The following is a 19,664-nucleotide window of genomic DNA, read 5'->3' as shown; positions in this document are numbered from 1 at the left end:
CATTGACCTTTTTTCTCCATGTAATGGATGACCCAGACATTAAATAATCTTTGTGTCATTTTAAAGCTTGTTTCAAAAGATAATTAATTATCAGAAGTCATTCACGTAAGGGGTCAGGTAAACCTCCCTGATCTAGTTAAGCTGGAATGATCTGGCATTAAGATAACCTTATTTAATGGTCTTTTACCTTAATGGGTAAAGAAGTGCAGAAATATTGACCCTCAAGCCCTGCCAAAAATCTTCTCACGTAACAGACTTGGTCATTTTTTAAAATAATTGCCTGTATTCTTCCAATTTCCAATGAAAACATTAGTGTGGTGTAGTTAACATATACAGTAATATAGTGAAACTCTAAAGACACAAAAAGCGTGTGTGGGGGTGTGTGTGTGCGTGCGTGCGTGTGTGTGTCTGTGTGAGGGTGAGGGGGGGTGGGGTATTCCAAAGGGGCAATAACTCAGGAAAATATCTAGGACATGCAACAGCAAAAAAGATTAAGAAAAAAAAAAATCCCCCACAAAATTCATTTATATTCATGGTAGGTGCCAGGGATAAATGCACTGCCTCAAAGTCAAAGGCTCTAAAAACATTGCTGTAGAAATAAACACATCCAGCATCTCTCTCTCTCAAAGCACTGCATCATCAGTCAAAACTTTAGTGTTTTTTTTTATCTGTAATTAGACCAGACCTGACCTAATTTTCCACAGGTTTTTATTCTCTCATTAATAAAATGATCAGAGGATACAAAAATATAGGTTTTTAGAGAGGAGGTCGTGGTAAAACATTGGGATATATAACCCTCATCACACCAATTCTGAGCTCGACCCAGGTCACAGGCCGGCATTCTTTACAACACTACACAAGTGCTGCGGGGGAAAGCAGATCACGATAAGTTAACATGTGGATACTAACAATAACTCTTTGTAAAGGGCAGAAAACAAAGCCTCAGGGTGTTTCCTCCTGTCCTTGATTGCAATCTGTAGATGGACCCTCTGTGAATTATGTAGTGATGGATCTGATGTAGAGAGAGAAAACGGATTGTCTCCCATATCAATTCAAGCTGTATGCCTCCGAATCAGAAGGGTCAAACTCAGAGAGGGACTCCGACAACACCAACGCGGACGGACCAGAGGGACAGCAGATGTCCACGGAGAATCAGCGTCTTGGCAACACGGAATGGTTAATAAAAACCCTTACGTTTAACATAGATTGATACTTAAAATATTTCATATTACCCATAATTGTATAGTTATGTCAGTCCTTTAGTTAACAATATTGATACATGAATTATTGATACTAGCAGAATAACTGAATGCTGTGGATTGCTACTGGCATGTATTTAACATCTCTCTCTCTCTATAAACATATGTACAGTATATTAAGGATGTGCACATTTTCGTTTTTTATGAATATTACCTCTAATCATAATGCAGAGATGCCAATGGCTATGATTTGGCTGTAGCAGCTACTACATTTTGGAGGTTCTGCTATGCCGCTACGTTGAAGGGGTATGTATAATACTACGATTTTTAATAAATAAATGATGGACACTCCCTGAACGTTCATGAAATATTATTTCTACACCATGTGTATTTTTTTGTTTTGGTTTTTTTTTAATGAATTAATGGTTCGTAATACTGTATTTCACTGACAGTTTATTGTGACTAAAATCTCTGAGCTGGGTTGCTTAGTAACCGATTTAGAAACTGAAACTGCCGTACAAAACTCTAAACAGTTGTTGTTATTACCAAATTTATACATTACATCATTATATTGCACAGTGTGCTTATAAAGACCCTGTGCTTGCAGTTCACATTGTAATTTTGGTAACTTGTGGTATTCATTGTGAAGTCATTTTAGAGAATGGCTTATGTTAGTAATTCTATGTCGCCTGCAGTACTAGTGGAGAATACCTTAGGTTACAGAGTCAGATGTTTCACTAACACAGCGTGGCATTTGAAGAGCCGAAACCCTAAATGTGTATTTCTTGTTTTGTATATGGTAAGCTATGAAGCCGTTTCAATCATAATTGCATGCAACTTACAGTTTTTAAGCTAAGCGATTATAAGAGAATCTCTTACAGTGAAATCTATAGAAGTTGCTTTGACCAATTACTCAAATGTTATTATTGCTAGTTCACTGATAAATTGTTGTCAAATGCCTTGTTTGTTGTAATGGTGTTTAATGTAATATTGACTGTGCAGTTGTTTTAATGCATGTATTGCCTGCTTAATCGTTTATGTTGACATTCTGCATTGCTTGTTTTTATTTTTCTGAACGTACTATTAGATTGAATCTATGTTTAATAAATCCCTTGTTTTCAAATAAACTCCAGGTAGACCAAGACAGGAGAGTTCCCCAAATCCCGGACTGTGTGTACCTGAGATACAGACGAAGAGCCGGTGGATGAGGTCGCTGCTGCTGTGGAATCGGGAGCGGATCTTCTCTCTGGCTGCCATCTTGGCTGCGTGCAGGGCCAGCTGGATCTCCTCATGGTCCAGGTCCCCCGAGGTGTACGAGCTGGTGGTCAGGCTGCTGATGGGACTGTACAAAACAACAGAGACACGACAAGAATGTGGCAGTGTCTGTCCAGTCAGCAGAGACCTGGGGTTTCATGAATTATGGGGGGGCTAGCTTGGTGGAACAGCACTGGGTTGGTGGAACATCACTAGGTTCAAATCCAGTTCAGGGTTGGGATCATTTCTGTTTTTCAATTCCAGTTCCTTTTTAAAATAAATTCCCAATTCCATTTTCCTTTTAAAATCAATTTGAACCCATCATTTATCAAAATTGCAATTAGCAGTATTCTGTTCAAATAAGCTTCTCACAATGGCAACAAATTACTTCAATTAAAGACACTGTTAGTCGAACAATCACAACAATTGTTACTCTGTGTCTCTAAAATATTAATTCCAATTCTAATTGGGATTGGAATTGAAAAACAGGAACCTGATCCAGATTGTGCCACAATCGTACAGCGTTCAAACAATTCAAATTTATTTATTGGGTCTCATTTCCAGAGGGGGTTTAAACCCCCCACAATCCCACAATCCTAGGCATTCAGGAAAAGAGGCCTGTTGTAGGAATTGAATGATATGGAAACTGAACTGCCCCGTTTGGGTTCCTCCGGGGCAATCAGTTCAAAACACTCAAATCATGCAACTCACGTGGTACCTCATGATGGGACTACATTATTCTAAATGGTTCCTAAAAGTGGCACCCTTCAGCACGTACAGTGCCAGCTTAGAGAACACCTGCCTGCTATTTACTGCTAGACCACTCCTGAGAAAATGCATGACATCACATTGAAAACCTCTTCCTCCCCCCCCCCCCCCCTTAACTTTTATGATTTGGGCATTCCAAGTATTTTTTTTATTATTGCAATCCCTCAAATAGTGTATGTTTTTCTCTTTTTTATATGTTAAGTCTGTATTGAGGCACTTCAACTAGGAGTTCAGGGGCTGCTCTTCGGTTCCAGTTGCCTGCCACAGAACTCTAATGTAGGCTAGATCAGCCAAAGTGTCTTTATATATATAGCTATACACAAATATATATATAGTTATAGCTAGTGTACTGCCAGAATCACAAAAAGAAATTTGCTCTAGCGCAGCGGATCACTAGATCTCGCTGGCTCTTGGCTCATCTAACCTATGTTACATGTATCTATGGCAGGCAACTAGACCTGAAGCTATTGGACTTCGGTGAAGCACCTTACCACACACTTGTAATGTTTGTGTAAATAAAGCACTGCACTTGAATAATTGCAATAAGAACCACACAGCATGAAACATCATACAGTTAAGGGGACATTAAAGAAAACCAAGAAAAAAAAAAAAAAACTAAGAAAAGGTTTTGTTTAAAGTCGTTTGTACTGCAGTTGCTGGGATGCCCAAGTTCCCCAAATCATTACAACCCAAGATGTGACCCCAAAATCTATAGTAATTTAGTATTCTAATAAATAGCCATAACAAAAACCAAGCTGAAGATTTCTGTTATATACTTATTTTAGGGACGGAAGTACAAGATGCTCCCATCACTGATTTTTTTTTTTATCCCAAACATGTGACTCTTTTGAAGCAACTCCCAGGATACCCTGCATAAATATATTAAAACACAGAACATTCAAGGAAAAAAAAAAAGAGAAGCTTTTTATGCAACGGCTCAGAAAATGAAATCCTTTATCTGTGACTTCCAAACAAATTAGTTCATCTGGAGCACCAACGCAAAGAGATTACACCCAGAGATCACATTCATTAGACTAATGGGAATCTCATAAAACTTTGGTAAAATGGGCAGAAATCTTCTACTTAATTGCTATATTGAGATCCTCCAGGACACGTTCTTAATTCTAAAAATCGAATACTGTATTCGCTGTATGTTTGGGGTCGTAGACTTTCCAGAGAGACTGTGTAGCAGTTCAAGGGATTAACATTTTAATGAAAACAGCCTGAGCATTGCAGCGTTGTTATTCCTTTGAGTAGAATAATAACATCTCTCTCTCTCTCTCTCTCTCTCTCTCTCTCTGTGTGTATGCTGCATACCGATTGACTTTCCCTTCCTACACTCTTGGTTGAAAAGCTTGCTAACAACACCACTCAACTAAAAAACATGACCAGCCCCCCTGCATACTGAATACATTGAATTCAACGGTCAAGGTCCATGGTTGTTGAAGACTCTGTTACCATAAGACTCTAGATGGTACAGTCCTCCATATTACTGTTTTAGTGAACCAGCTACTGTTGTGCTAATTTGCTTGATTAAACATCATTGATTTACCTCTGAACTACATACTTAAGATAGATTAAGCTGTATTAATATTACAGTCAAGGCGCAACAGAACAACAAAGTGCATTTGAATGCAGAACTATAAGCAGTGCTTACAGAGAGAACAGCACTCCCATCAACCAAAGGTCAACGCAAAGGGCATATGCCAATAAATATATTGATTCAAGTCTTTTACAGGATCATCTTCTCTGTAGATTCCCAATACTTTGTGTAACTTTCCCATATTTCAATAACCTTGATCCTCTGGTTGACAGCAAGATGCACAAAGGCACGCACCTATTGTTTCTTTGCCACTGTTTGCCTTTTCAATTTTCAAGTAAGATCCCTGAATTCAAGTATCACAGCTGTCCTTCAGTGTGTGAGGCGACACACAGCAATGAGCTGTGAGTGGCTGAAACCTGCCGGAAGGGGCGGGGCTTGTGTGTGGGAGCTCATTGTCATTACCTTGCTGTGTATGTGCTGGACAGACTACATGTGGTGACAGACACACTCTCACAGTCACTGCTAGAGATGGAACTGAGCGGGGAATCCTGAGAACTGAAAACAAAAATAAAAACAAACAAACACATGGGAAACAGAATGGCATGAGAAAGTGGGATTGATATGAGCAAAGCAAATGGAGGTCAAAGCAAAATAAAATGGCTACAATATTGCTTTCGATTGTAAGTCGCCCTGGATAAGGGCGTCTGCTAAGAAATAAATAATAATAATTAACATCATTCTTTAAAGTCAGAGTGAGTAATTACAATACACACACTCGGTCATAATCACCTTGAAGTAGAGTATCTAAAAACACATTCATTTATTTATTGACACAAAATATAGATGTTTCAGGCAAGGCTGTATAGTGTGTTTGGCACAGCTGACAACATATATTGTATTATTGACTAGACTTACCCAAGCCCTTCAACAGGCTCCTATTTCCTTACTATCAGTACTACTACAATATTAACAATATTTCCCCCCAGTTTGCTGTGCTTTACTGTACCACTCTGGTGTTAACCATGCATTCACTATGCTTCATCACACTTAGCTGTACTTTTACTGTGGTATACTTGTGTAACTGGTGTGCTAATCTAAACAGTTAAAGACAAAGTGATTTTAGCTGTGCTACTTTTGCTTAGCCTCTGTTTTTTATGCTATTATGCAGCTGTATCTATTTCAAAAGGGGCAGTCCTTGTTGATTACAGCGTTTTTTAATCTGGATGCCCTAACAAGTGTGTTTGTTTGTTTCCTTGATTCTCCTTTTAAGGCTCAGACAGGATGTGACACGTGCATGCGTGCATGCGTGTGTGTGCCAGTGTCTGACACAGGCAAGGTCGTTTTCATGAACTCCTGTATTATACTTTACACCAAAATCAATTTGCTTGGCGTAATCATTTTTACTGCAATGAAGCACACCAATTTGAAGCAGCCTCTTAATTCCCAGAGCCTTCTGGCTTCTCTGCACTAATCGTTGTCAGTTTCTCCAATGACACCCAGAGAAACCCATCCCACGCTATTATTCTGATGGTTAAATATTGTGATGTCAGCCCTCGGCTTTTGTAAGAATGTGTATCAAACACTTTGTAATGGATTCGAAAATGATGCTTTTTTAATTTGTCTTTTCGGAAGGGGGAAGATTAGCTTTCCAGCAATTATGTTTTTCATTTCACCCAATTGGATTTGCCATTTTACAGCTTTAGGAGACAGACAGCCGATCTAAGGGTATTTAACAAACCGTCAGAATAACTTTGTTACAGCATAACAGCAACATTTGACCTTTCTCTCCTGAATATTTCAGCTGCTATCTGGTAATATACTGTACTTTTGTAAGTAGATTCTGCAATACATTTAAATGTATATATTTGTTGCTTTTTCTTTCAATTGAAGTACTGTGTCGACAGCACAATAGACTAAAGTAGCAAGACTGAAACAACAGGGTTGCCTGTCAAGATGATCACCTGATCTATACTACTATATGTCAGTGTAACCAAGCACAGGTGCATTTATTTATTTATTGTAATAGGTCTCTTAAGTACAGAGTGTGGATCTGAAAACACACTGTGTAATGTAGATGCATAGACAGGTGCAGATTATCAAGAGAGACTTATATAAAGTACAGATTAGTGACTACATTAAATAAGGAAAGGGCTAACTGGCAGGTGAAGGGGTTTTTTTACGTTGTCAGATAAAACACAGCACCTTGAATTCCTGTGTGGGTGTGTCTAATTGCCACAATTTTAGCAAAATCCACAGATAATTCTTATGTGTGCATGCATGTCTAGTTATTGATCTAATTACACTATGTAACACCATTTTTGTTCCTGGGTAGTAAGTGTTATTTCCTAATTGCTTATGCCTCAAAAGTATAGAAAATGGCAATTATTCCCCACAAACTTTGCTTTTGTGACCAGGACAGTGATATTTTGAAATTGACCTATTTCCAATGAGAAAACGGGCGAATTTGTGTCTTTTCGTTCACATAAAGTCAGAAAACAACAACATATGAATCCAAATTAACATGTATTTATACTAAAGTAATACAAAAATGACTACAAAAGATTTAGAAGTGAGTAGTTTTTCGAGATTTACGATTATACTGTAAATCACTTTCACGAATCAGCCCCCAAATGTAGTCTCCCATCATGTTCTCGTTATACTGTCCTTGGTAGCGGCGTTCAAAGTCCAGTATATCCTGGTGGAAGCGCTCGCCTTGATCCTCCGAGTACGCTCCCATGTTCTCCTTGAATTTATCAAGATGAGCATCAAGGATATGGACATTGAAGGACATCCTACAGCCCATTGTGCCGTAGTTCTTCACCAGAGTCTCAACCAGCTCCACATAGTTTTCGGCCTTGTGATTGCCCAGGAAGCCCCGAACCACTGCGACAAAGCTGTTCCAAGCCGCTTTCTCCTTACTAGTGAGCTTCTTGGGGAATTCATTGCACTCCAGGATCTTCTTTATCTGTGGTCCGACGAAGACACCGGCTTTGACCTTTGCCTCAGACAGCATAGGGAAGAAGTCTTGAAGGAACTTGAAGGCTGCCAACTCCTTATCTAGAGCTCTGACAAATTGTTTCATAAGGCCCAATTTGATGTGCAGTGGTGGCATCAGCACCTTCCGGGGGTCCACCAGTGGCTCCCACTTGACGTTGTTCCTCCCCACAGAGAACTCGGTCTGCTGTGGCAAGACCCGCCTGTGGTAGTGCGCCTTGGTGTCCCTGCTGTCCCAAAGGCAAAGATAGCAGGGAAACTTGGTAAAACCGCCAATGTATCCACTTAGGCAGCTGGAACTAAACTGAACTGGTGGGCTTAAGGCCCCTGTATTTATACTACTATTTATATTACTGGAAAGTTCTAGAAAGTTCTAGAAGTTACTCCAAGTTTACTCAGCACTGAATCTATCTGGAATGTTCTAGAAAATAGGTAAATTTCAAAATATCACTGTCCTGGTCACAAAAGCAAAGTTTGTTGGGAATAATAGCCATTTTCTATACTTTTGAGGCATAAGCAATTAGGAAATAACACTTACTACCCAAGAACAACAAAAAAAAAAAAAATTGTTACACGGTGTTATTTGTACAAATAGCAGAACGCAGTTTCGTATGAGTGGACACTGCCATGACCACTGTACAGGACCTGGGTATTCAATTGAAGCCCAGCATAACACAAAATTAATTTGTGATCTTCAAGACAAATGTCACGGCCCAGCTTCAATATATAACTTAGGGGGCAATTTGTAATACTCCACATAGATTTTGTAGTGATTTACATTATTTTTCTGGGCTGATCATGTGAAACTAGAACAAAAATAAAATATATTTTTTGTGCAAGTCTGTGTAAGTACATGGTAGTACTGTAGGTTTAGGAATGCCCCATAACTCTTTAATCAATAAAGTTAGTTTAAAAATGAAAGTATGTCTCTAAAGTTGCTTTGCAACTGCGTTTCAACTAATTGAACAGCTCAGCTTTGTAGATGATTTGGGAGACCCAAGAACACCTGATCCAGTTTTAACTCTCTTCTCAAACCACAAGACCCAACTACCTTCAAATGTCCTCAAAATTTCCAACACTAAATTACTCCCACCAAAAATGGTAGAAAATATCCTCTCACCTCAAGTTAGACTTCATGTTGACATCTTCCTCCAACTCTCTGTCGCCCGCTGTCCTGTCATTCAGCTCTGTTGTGCTTTCCTTTCCCCCACTGGCCTGCCTTCTTCTCTCAGTCCGCCTCTGGTGGCTACATGTCTCCTTCTCTCCCTGCAGGCCGCTCTCAGTCACAGCCTGTGTCCCTGAGGTTTGTGCCAGGCACTTGATGCACTTTGGGCTCTTCTGCTCCTTGACCCCATCCCTGTGGCTGGGGCAGTCGTTTTTTACCCCCTCCTGTATGGGCGATGTGCAGTCCAGTTTACTATCTAGAGGACCCATTTCCTTGTTCACAACTAAGCTGCTGGCAGTGTCTATAACCATGGTGGATGCAAACCTCTTGCCCTTGTCCCCCAGAGCTTCCGTGCCATCCTCGCGGCTGTCCTCACAGCTGCCGCAACACACGCAGGAGTTGATCAGACAGTTCGTAGCCGTCAACCCACTTAGCTTGTGTGGCCCCTCGCAGGGAAGTTCCGACTGGGATTCCTCATAAGAGGCGGGGGGAAGCAGAAGGAGTTTATCTGCAGCAGCCTCCACCGTTAGATCGGAGAGGGACGGGGATTTGGGGTTGAAGATGACGGTGGCAGATAATTTCATCCCGCCAGTCCTGTGGGCAATCATCTCCGCAGTTTCCACGTTCTCAGTGCCTGCCTCCCAGCCATTGAGTTCCTCGGGCCCTTCAGAGGGTAGGTGTGCAACACTGTGGCTGTCGGCGCCTGCTGCTGCTGGTGGAATTGACAGCTGTTGCAGTGCTTCGGTGTTGCTATTTTTGTTTTTTCTCAGGGCTGCCTCCACCAGGGTGGCCCCTGGCCAGCCGTTCTGCACCACCGCTGCATCAGCTTCTCTCTGGATCTGAACAGGAGGCTTCCTGGTGTCCCGCTCAGGACAGCGGATGCCCCTCCAAGCACAAGAGGAGGAGTAGCCATCCATCCCGGCCAGGGCTTCTCCGGCCCCATTTAAATCATCCATGAAGAAGACGCGGTCCTCTTCCTCTTCGTCGTCGTTGTTGTTTGCCCGGCTAGGCAGCCTCCTCGCTGGCGAGGCCTCAGTGCTGGAGTTTCCGCTGTTCCCCCCTCGGTGTGCGGGGGACTGGAACAGGCTGGGCGGGGAGAGCAGGCAGGACATCTCGTCGCCCACTCGGTACACCATCATATTGAGCTGCTCCAGCTCCTGCTCGTCGTACTGCATGGAGCAGGCCAGCTCGGCCTCTGTGTTCTCAGCCTTCACCAACAGCAGCTGGTCCCCCATTCCCTTGCCCAGCCCCCCTGCGCTGGGAGACACAGGTGGTTCCTCGTGATCAGGGGGGCTCGTGGCACTGGTGGTGGGAACTGGAAGGAGAGGGGGGTGAGTGGGAGGTGGCACCACTGCCTCGGGAAGGGCCTGCACCACTGGGAACTCCCCGTCCTGCGAGATGCACAGGTTACGCTCTAGTGTGAACAGCTCCTCTTCAGTCAAGGCCTGCAGCAAGTCCCTGAATAATGCAATAAAAACATTAATAACATTGTTTTTTAACTTTTCTTAACAGTTTACCATGACACTTAGAATTAGCAAGATATGCACTGTCAAGTTCCTAACAGCCCATGTCATTATAGTTGAATTGTAATACCCAACGGGAGTCTCTGCCCCAATACAATGAATAAGGCTACCACTTTACATTTTTTTGTAAACATATAAACTATCTGCAGTAAAACTACCTGAACTGTGCAGTTTAAAAGATGGGCTGGGCATTGTCAAGAAAAAAAAATACTGGTATATTAAATGAATAAAACACATTACATTTGAGTTGGATATAAAACATTGCTTCACATTTACTGGACTTGTATGCTGCTTAATGTTAGTTATAGTTTATGGATTTTCTAAACTTTTATCACAAGTAAACTAAACAGGTGTTTACATGTTTAAAGGGGGCAGGCTTATGAATAACTAGTTTGATTTTTTTAAGTTGCCATAGATTGTATTGGCATTGTGATTCCTCTTGTCACATTGGGCCCTATTCACAATACTTCAAGGAGTGTTTATTACTATTATCTTTACTTAAACAGTTATTTGAAAACTGAGAATAAACTTCTAATCTTCTCAAAACAGTTAAAAAAAATATCTGCAAACTTGATAAAATGTATTCGGTTGAGCTTTTTTTTTTTTTTTTAAAGAAAGTCCCAAAACATTCTCAAACAATCCTAAAAGTTCAGTATTAAAAGTAAACAGAGCTGTTTCCTTGTAATCAAGACCAAAGATATTGTGTGTTTTCTGGAAATACAATAGAAATAATTTTCCTTTAGCTCAGCATTCAGAAATAACAGTAGGCAGAGCAGATGGATAGGTTTGAAAGCACACTGCAGTCTTGGCGGATTGTACTTAATGCTCCTTCACTCTGAATTAAATGCATTAGGATTGGGCCAACAGGGACAGACTTGAAAGATTGTTCTCCTCCATTGATTCCGGAAATGAAAATGTAGTCTCTAACAATTTTTATGATTCTTCATTATTTCCACAAAATCAAAAAAAAAAAAATAATAGAAAAAAAAAAATACTAATAATATAAAATGAATTGAAAGCACCCATCCCAGAATTTGAATTTCAATAAACTGTACAATGTCATGAGGCTCTGTTTAAATCTGAACAATGCTAGAGCAAATCCAGAAAATATAACGTGCTTTGCATCAGTATAGAAGGGACTCAAACAGAGCCACTGTGGCCATGCAGGGATGGAAATAAGACCCCCATTGCATAGCAGTTTGATCCATTCCTGGTTCTACTACGAGTTTAATTAGACACACCTGAGCTTCTTACCTATACACTGTGGCTAATCAAGCTTGTATCAAAACCAGGAATGAGAGAAACTGCTATGCAATAGGAGTCTTGTTTTTTACACCCTATAAAGCACTCCGTGTATGCTTATGTTCATCTGCAGTGTACAGTTTGTTCAATAGTCTCAACTACAAGTGGCCAGAGCACCACATAGACAAAGCTGGAAGTGCTGTAAAAATATACAAATAAAATACATTGAAAGATGGAATCTGAGAACAAATTGAGACAGCAAGTTGATTTATAGACAAACTGACAGATGAGATGTGCCTAACTAACCCAAAGAACACATCATTATTAGAACAAGGCTTATTTGAATTGACATGTGAAGGTGCAGGGCATCACCAGCAATTACAAGGGGATCATAGGTGAGGTGCTGCTCTCCTAAGAATCATTGTCATAGTCTAATCAGCAGCAGGTCTGAATACTGTAGCTATTTAACTCCAAACTGAGGTTTTTAATGAGGTAAAGCTTTGTGAATGGGGTCCGTTATCTCAGAGTGTTAGGTCGTTATCAGTTTCACATAAAGTGATTTGATGAGATTTCTAAACCAAATCAGGGCTGGAGTAAGATTTACTCTTGAAGGTGTCTATAATGTATCGTAATTTAAACCAAGAGCCTATCATGGCTGGCATTTTAGATTGCAGCACTGGGCTAATAATATGTTTTAATAGACTTATATATCTCATTTTAAACAAGGCTTTAATAATAGTGTTTTGATATATAGTAAACAGTACCCATGCCTTTAAAAGTAACACATATGCATGTATCTGCAGTAAGGACAGTGGACTGGCAGAACTGCTGTGTCTGTTCCATGCCATTCTTGCCAGTCTTCCCACAGTGAGAGGCGTGTTTTTGGGAGGCTTGCTTGTACACTTAAAACTTCGATCTTTCAATTTAAAGCCACCATCTAGCTTAGAAGATTTGTTTTATTAGTAAAGTGTTGATCTTTTTATACGTACCTATTTTATTTGATTTTAATTATGAAACACTAAAATCAGTGCTTTTTAACGGATTGGCAACAAATTAAGAAAATAAAACCAACCCCCCCAAAAAAAAAAAAAACATGACGCTGCATCTGAAATTTGGTTTGGTGTTTTTAATTATTAAAGTATAACTTTTAATTATTACATATGATACTGAAATATGGCTATTTGGCATACAGTGAATTAGATTGTGGATTCTGGCAGCAGTGTGGAGTAGTGGTTAGGGCTCTGGACTCTTGACCGGAAGGTCGTGGGTTCAATCCCAGGTGGGGACACTGCTGCTGTACCCTTGAGCAAGGTCCAGTAAAAACCCAACTGTATAAATGGTAATTGTATGTAACAATAATGTGTAAAAAATAAATAATGTAACTGTATGTAAAAATAACGTGATATCTTGTAACAATTGTAAGTCGCCCTGGATAAGGGTGTCTTAAGAAATAAATAATAATTATTATTTATTATTATTTGTTTATTCGGATTTTTAAATGGTGTTGATGCCGATTTCTTTGTTTGTATACAGTGTTTAGATAAAGCACCCATACACAGACACACAAGAATCAGGTATCGATACACACAACCTGTCTCTCCATGCAGGACAGGGTCCTGCAGGAGCTCCTACCTGATCTTTCTCAGTAAAGTGCGGAACGGCCTGAAGAGCTCCGACATGTCCTCAGACTTGCTTTCCAGGTTCAGTGGCCCCTCCGAGTAAACTACCAGCCCGCTGGAACAGAACCGGACAGATACTGGTTACTGCCAAAATCACACTCACACAGTTTGATAATTCCCAAAGCTGACTGTCAATTATTTTTGGATTCTGCGTACAGAGCTGAGACTATTAATACAGGTACTGTGTTTTACCAGAATAACGTTTTATTGTTGAGGGCTGAGAGTATTGTTGGGAATATTATTAATTACTGTAAGTATTGGGTTGTACTTGTTTATTACCCTAACTCTGGCCATTACAAACACTTGTACTTACCATACAATGGCTAGTCTTGGAATTGTAAACATTAGTGCTGGCTCATAGTCATCAATCATGTCTTGTGTGAGGTATCCAAACTTTAGTGCCCTATTAAAGCAGAAAACAACATTTCACTCTGTGGAAACTAACCCCTATTTACTCCAGTTTAAATTGTCCCATTTTTGTCAAAGAAAATTAAAAGTGTTACAAGCGAGGACTCCTGAAAGGTGCTGCTTGCTTGTTTTGTATCATTACTGGTGGTGTGATGGGGTCTTCTCATTGAAAATGATGCAGATTGCACCCTGTATGAAAACAAGGTTCTGGTCTTTTAGAACAATACATAAATACATTGAACAGATAACGAATAAATCATTAACAGAACGGAAGCTGAAGTCATTTTACATATTGATCTTATCCACCACCTATTCCACATCCCCCAGTGGTTTCCCTGGTCAGAAATACCACACATGCCTCCCACAGTTTCACCACAACCAGACAAGTGGTTTCCTTGAGCCTTCAATAGCTTAGTCAATCAGGTGTGATTACAGTGAGAAATAACATGTTATACAACATGTTTCTGAGTTTTGGTTGCTGTATTTATATCAGGTTTTTTTTTATAGAATTGATTAAACTACAGCAACTAATGTTTTTTTAATGAATTATGTGGGAGCCAGATTAATTTGCTCTACTTCAGAAATGTTCTCTGTAAAGGTGTTCTCATATAAATCAAAGCTGAGTGATTTGCAGTAGGTGTCTCCATTTTTGGTTATGTTAAAACACTGTTTTGTATACAGTGTTGTTAATAAAGCATCAGTCCAGAGAAATGCAAGTCCTCTTGTGCATGAAATGTGTGGCTCTGATTGGCTCATACAACAATGGCAAATGATGACATGATTCGCTATGTGATGTCATTTCATTCCGTTCATAGGAACTGTATCCATGGATTGGCAAGACATTACACTAGGTTTCATTACAATTGGATAAACATTCTCAGGCTAAAAGTATAGTAGGATAAGCCACACTGGCCAACATATACAGTGGCTCTCAAAAGTATTCACCCCCCTTGGACTTTTCCACATTTTATTGTGTTACAACATGGAATCAAAATGGATTTGATTAGTTTTTGCCACTGATCAACACAAAAAAGTCCATAATGTCAAAGTGAAAAATGAAATCTACAAATTGTTCTAAATTAATTACAAATACAAAACAGAAAATAATTGATTGCATAAGTATTCACCCCCTTGAGTCAATATTTGGTAGAGGCACCTTTGGCAGCAATTACAGCCATGAGTCTATTTGGATAAGTCTATACCAGCTTTGCACATCTGGACACTGCAATTTTTGCCCATTCTTCTTTGCAAAATTGCTCCAGCTCCGTCAAGTTGGATGGGGACCTTTGGTGAACAACAATTTTCAACTCTTTCCACATATTTTCAATTGGATTGAGGTCCGGGCTTTGACTGGGCCACTCCAGGACATTGACCTTTTTGTTTTTAAGCCACTCCAGTGTGGCTTTGGCTGTATGTTTGGGGTCATTGTTCTGCTGGAAGATGAATCTTCTCCCAAGTCCCAGGTCTCTTGCAGACTTCAGCAGGTTTTCCTCCAAGATTTCTCTGTACTTTGCTGCATCCATTTTGCCCTCTATCTTCACAAGCTTTCCAGGCCCTGACGCAGAGAAGCATCCCCATAGCATGATGCTGCCACCACCATGCTTCACGGTAGGGATGGTGTTCTCAGGATGATGTGCGGTGTTAGGTTTGCGCCAAACATAGCGCTTAGTGTTGAGGCCAAAAAGCTCTATTTTGGTCTCATCAGACCATAGAATCTTCTTCCACTTGGTCTCGGAGTCTCCCACATGCCTTCTGGCAAACTCTAGATTTGATGTGAGTTTTTTTCAACAATGGCTTTCTTTTTGCCACTCTCCCATAAAGGCCAGTTTTGTGAAGCACCCGGGCTATTGTTGCTGTATGCACAGTGTCTCTCAGCTCAGCCGTGGAAGACTGTAACTCATTTAGAGTTGCCATAGGCCTCTTGGTGGCCTCCCTGACTAGTGCCCTTCTTGCCCAGATCTCAGTTTTTGAGGACGGCCTCTTCTAGACAGATTCACAGTTGTGCCATATTCTCTCCATTTCTTAATAATGGATACTGTGCTCTAGGGGATATTCAATGCCTTGGAAATGTTCTTATATCCTACCCCTGATTGGTGCTTTTGAAGAACCTTATTCCGGATTTGCTTTGAATGTTCCTTCGTCTTCATGATGTAGTTTTTGTTAGGAAATGTACTAACCAACTGTGGGACCTCCCAGAGACAGGTATATTTAACCTGAAATCATGTGAAACACCTTAATTGCACACAGGTGGACTCCATTCAACTAATTATGTGACTTCTAAAGACAACTGGTTGCACCAGAGCTTATTTAGGTGTGTCTTAGCAAAGGGGGTGAATACTTATGCAATCAATTATTTCTGTTTTATATTTGTAATTAATTTAGAACAATTTGTAGATTTCATTTTTCACTTTGACATTATGGACTTTTTTGTGTTGATCAGTGGCAAAAACTCCTAATTAAATCCATTTTGATTCCATGTTGTAACACAATAAAATGTGGAAAAGTCCAAGGGGGGTGAATACTTTTGAGAGCCACTGTAAGATTTACAACTACGGTATAAAAGTATAATATCTACCAAGGATTATAAAGACCCTTGTACAAATCACCAAAACATAGATCACAATGATTATGATATTGTGAAATGTTATATCACTGAATTTAACACACATTTCTTAAAACAGCTACAAGACTTTACGACCCAGCTATCTAAAGCAATAATGCTAAATGTGTTCTTTAGAAGATAAAACCAAACTGACCTTTCCACTGTTTCACAGAAGAGCACGATCACTTCTTGTTGTACATAATATTCTTTAGGGGTCTTTACAGGTACCATCGCTGACACATAACTAAGAATATGGGTAAAATGAATGTTAGAAACACTATCACTGGTTTGTTAAAGAAATAAGAAAGCTCATCCCCACAAATTATCCAACCCCATTCTAAACAAGGACACCAACAGAGCTGGTGGGTTGGTTCCCTTGTGCTTGCCTAAGCTTTTCCGTCTGTGTCAATAGTTCATTAAAAGCAACACTCTAAGTTGTTCTTACGTTATTTGTTAATATTTTGAAAATCATGGTGCTGAATGGCTGTTTATTGAGTTTCTCTGTGACATCATAGGTGACATCAGTGGCAACGTGCATCAACCTCAAACTAGCTGCCTCTGACATCACACCCAAAACTTTTCAATTCTCTAAAGTCAATTTTAGCCTCATTGATTTTTATGTCATTAGTTTCAACAAAAGTATGTAATTCTTAAAGACGTGCTTCTCTGGGGGAGCTGCCATAATGAAGGCTCACATCATCACTGCCACTCTCAAGGCAATCTCAGGAGTGCCACTGCACTGACTGGCAGCAGAATGCAGATTAACATCGCCAGACCTTTCATAATGACTGCTCACATTCTGTGAAAATGAAGAGCCCCCTGATGTAATGCTGCAGAGCAAGGCTTTAATCTATTGTGTTCATATCAATAATTGGATGGAGATAGCATTAAGCTCCATAGAGAACCAAAAAAGCATTTGAGTTGTTCAGCAGCTAAAATCCCAGTTTATATAAACTCATCCCATTTATCAATTTTTCCCCCATATAGTGTTCAGACTTGTTTTGTTTATGGAATTTCAAATGCCTTATTCTGCATGTGACAGAATAAACTCCAGATGAAGTTATACACACAGGGGCACTGTATATGTCTTGGCATCTCTCACATGACAGTTCTTTTAAGACTTCATCAGCTGATTACAAGCAGCGCCCAGCAATGATGAGATGTGCTGCTGTACTGAGTAACTAAGTATTACTAGTTATTAATTTCTAAAATAAATAAATAAATAAAAGCATATCATCAGGATCCCATGGATATAAAAAGTTTTGGTTACACTTTAAAATAATTTCCCGCTAATTCCTATGGATGAGAGATGCTCTGTCCTAAGAAATAACATTAGCACCAGTCCACATGCAGGATGCAGATTTGGATCTAGTGGCTATTCCAGGGCATTACCATCTGAACACAGTGACAGTCTGGGGTCTATTCTTGATCTGAACAGTGGCAGTTCTTAATGAAGGCTCTTTCCAAGACCTTCCACTGCGTTTGTATCATACTTTGTGATGTTAATTTGGGGGTAAATAAATGAATCCAGCAGGAAAACACCATCAAGATTAATACAGAGAGAAAGTGCAGTGATACTGAGATCATCTTCTGTTTGGGTCATTAAAATATACCTCTCTGCAATGATGGACAGTTATAACAATGTGACTGTATTCTTAATATCCCTGCAAAATGTCATCAGTGAATCCATTTTGGGAACAGAACTGGAATCATAAAGAAACATCCCTGGGTATAAATATTAGCCTGACCACATTTGATTGAAGGCAGAAATACTGCATTTTATACAGTATATGTAATCAAACTAAATTACGTGCACCCCAAAAGTACTGACACGTATCTTTTCAATTCAAAATGCTCCAATTATTATTAGTACTTGTGAAATGTGGATATCTACTGTATGTACTATATAAATAGCCTGGGGGTCCTCGTTGCTCTCACCTGAGCTCAAACTCTGCAAACAGGCTGTCAAAGTGGCGCAGAGACTCCTTCATCTTGTCGGTGTGGAGGTTGAGGTCGCGCAGGGACTGATCTCGCATGATGTTCCTCACCTCCTCCAGGCTGCGCGTCAGGTCCTTGGCCAGGGGCCGCATTGCCATGCTCTCGATCTCCCGGTTCATGATGATCGAGCCAGCCGCTAAACACTGCACAAGGGAAAACACATCAGATAAGAGACACGAAGCTGAGAACGTGAATGCCAACTCTGAACTAGGAGTGTAGGGTTTTAGCTGGGGATCCAGAGTTCAATTAGGTGATATCATTTTACCTAGCTTATTAATATTGACGAAATATTTTGAGTAGCTTTTTCCACATTACTAGTACTTAATCTGGTAGGGTGTGGCCACATTCCTTTTTTAAATTGCCCTGTGAATTGGTCCAGATTGGCGCAGGTACTGTGCTAATTGCCGTTGGATCTATAAATTGGTGTCTGTTTTTCTTCACCACTTTCTAAAACCTCTACCAGTCCTACTAACCTGTGAGAGGCTGCTGCTGGTTATCTGTATTTGTCCTAGCTAGCCTGTGAGAGGCTGCGGCTGGTTATCTGTGTTTGTCCTAGCTAGCCTGTGAGAGGCTGCGGCTGGTTATCTGTATTTGTCCTAGCTAGCCTGTGAGAGGCTGCGGCTGGTTATCTGTATTTGTCCTAGCTAGCCTGTGAGAGGCTGCTGCTGGTTATCTGTGTTTGTCCTAGCTAGCCTGTGAGAGGCTGCGGCTGGTTATCTGTATTTGTCCTAGCTAGCCTGTGAGAGGCTGCTGCTGGTTATCTGTATTTGTCCTAGCTAGCCTGTGAGAGGCTGCTGCTGGTTATCTGTGTTTGTCCTAGCTAGCCTGTGAGAGGCTGCGGCTGGTTATCTGTGTTTGTCCTAGCTAGCCTGTGCAAGGCTGATGCTGGTTGTCTGTATTTGTCCCTTGTAAGTCTCCCTCCCAACCTGTGAGGGCGCTAAGTATCGGGAACAGAGTACTCTGGACTACGTGGCCTGACACTTCGTTCCAAGGGGTAAAAGGAAGTCGGTCACGTAGAAAAGAGACGGAGCTTCGGTACACTAACTCATTGACCTGGAGGGGAAACGATGTGGCAGCTGCAGATCATAAAAAGCAGCTGCAATCGTTTACCAAGGGGTCATGAGTGACGGTATAAATAGGGGTCGAAGCAATGTTATCTGTGCCTTCGTTTTGGTTGTGTCATTGACCTGGAAGGACCCGTACTGTTGGTGAAATAATCGTGAGTGTTTGTTTGTACTGTCTATTGTTGAGTGTATTCACTAGACGGCTAACACGATCCGGAGCTGTCA

At 40.5% G+C, this 19,664-nt stretch overlaps 1 protein-coding gene across 3 annotated transcripts in view; it reads right to left on the bottom strand.

Annotated features, from left to right (window-relative positions):
* The window catches only part of LOC117421247 (lateral signaling target protein 2 homolog), a 136,889-nt gene that overhangs the window by 9,648 nt on the left and 107,577 nt on the right, over nucleotides 1-19,664 (bottom strand). For 2 of the 3 annotated variants that reach the window (XR_009330672.1, XM_034035393.3), the window contains exons 4-10: nucleotides 18,316-18,518; nucleotides 16,532-16,621; nucleotides 13,681-13,770; nucleotides 13,321-13,422; nucleotides 8,879-10,381; nucleotides 5,227-5,319; nucleotides 2,378-2,541 (exon numbers count right to left, since the gene is read on the bottom strand). Coding sequence is in view for 2 of the 3 variants with exons in the window: in XM_034035393.3 (XP_033891284.3) it covers nucleotides 2,378-2,541; nucleotides 5,227-5,319; nucleotides 8,879-10,381; nucleotides 13,321-13,422; nucleotides 13,681-13,770; nucleotides 16,532-16,621; nucleotides 18,316-18,518 (2,245 nt within the window). In the remaining variant the exon portion in view is untranslated. The remainder of the gene's footprint in view (nucleotides 1-2,377; nucleotides 2,542-5,226; nucleotides 5,320-8,878; nucleotides 10,382-13,320; nucleotides 13,423-13,680; nucleotides 13,771-16,531; nucleotides 16,622-18,315; nucleotides 18,519-19,664) is intronic. The other variant, XM_034035394.3, reaches the window with a different exon arrangement.

This window comes from Acipenser ruthenus, chromosome 1 (genome assembly GCF_902713425.1).
Source record: "Acipenser ruthenus chromosome 1, fAciRut3.2 maternal haplotype, whole genome shotgun sequence".
Taxonomy (NCBI): domain Eukaryota; kingdom Metazoa; phylum Chordata; class Actinopteri; order Acipenseriformes; family Acipenseridae; genus Acipenser; species Acipenser ruthenus.
Note: the sequence above shows the minus strand (reverse complement) of the source record. Positions and strands in the feature narration are given on the sequence as shown.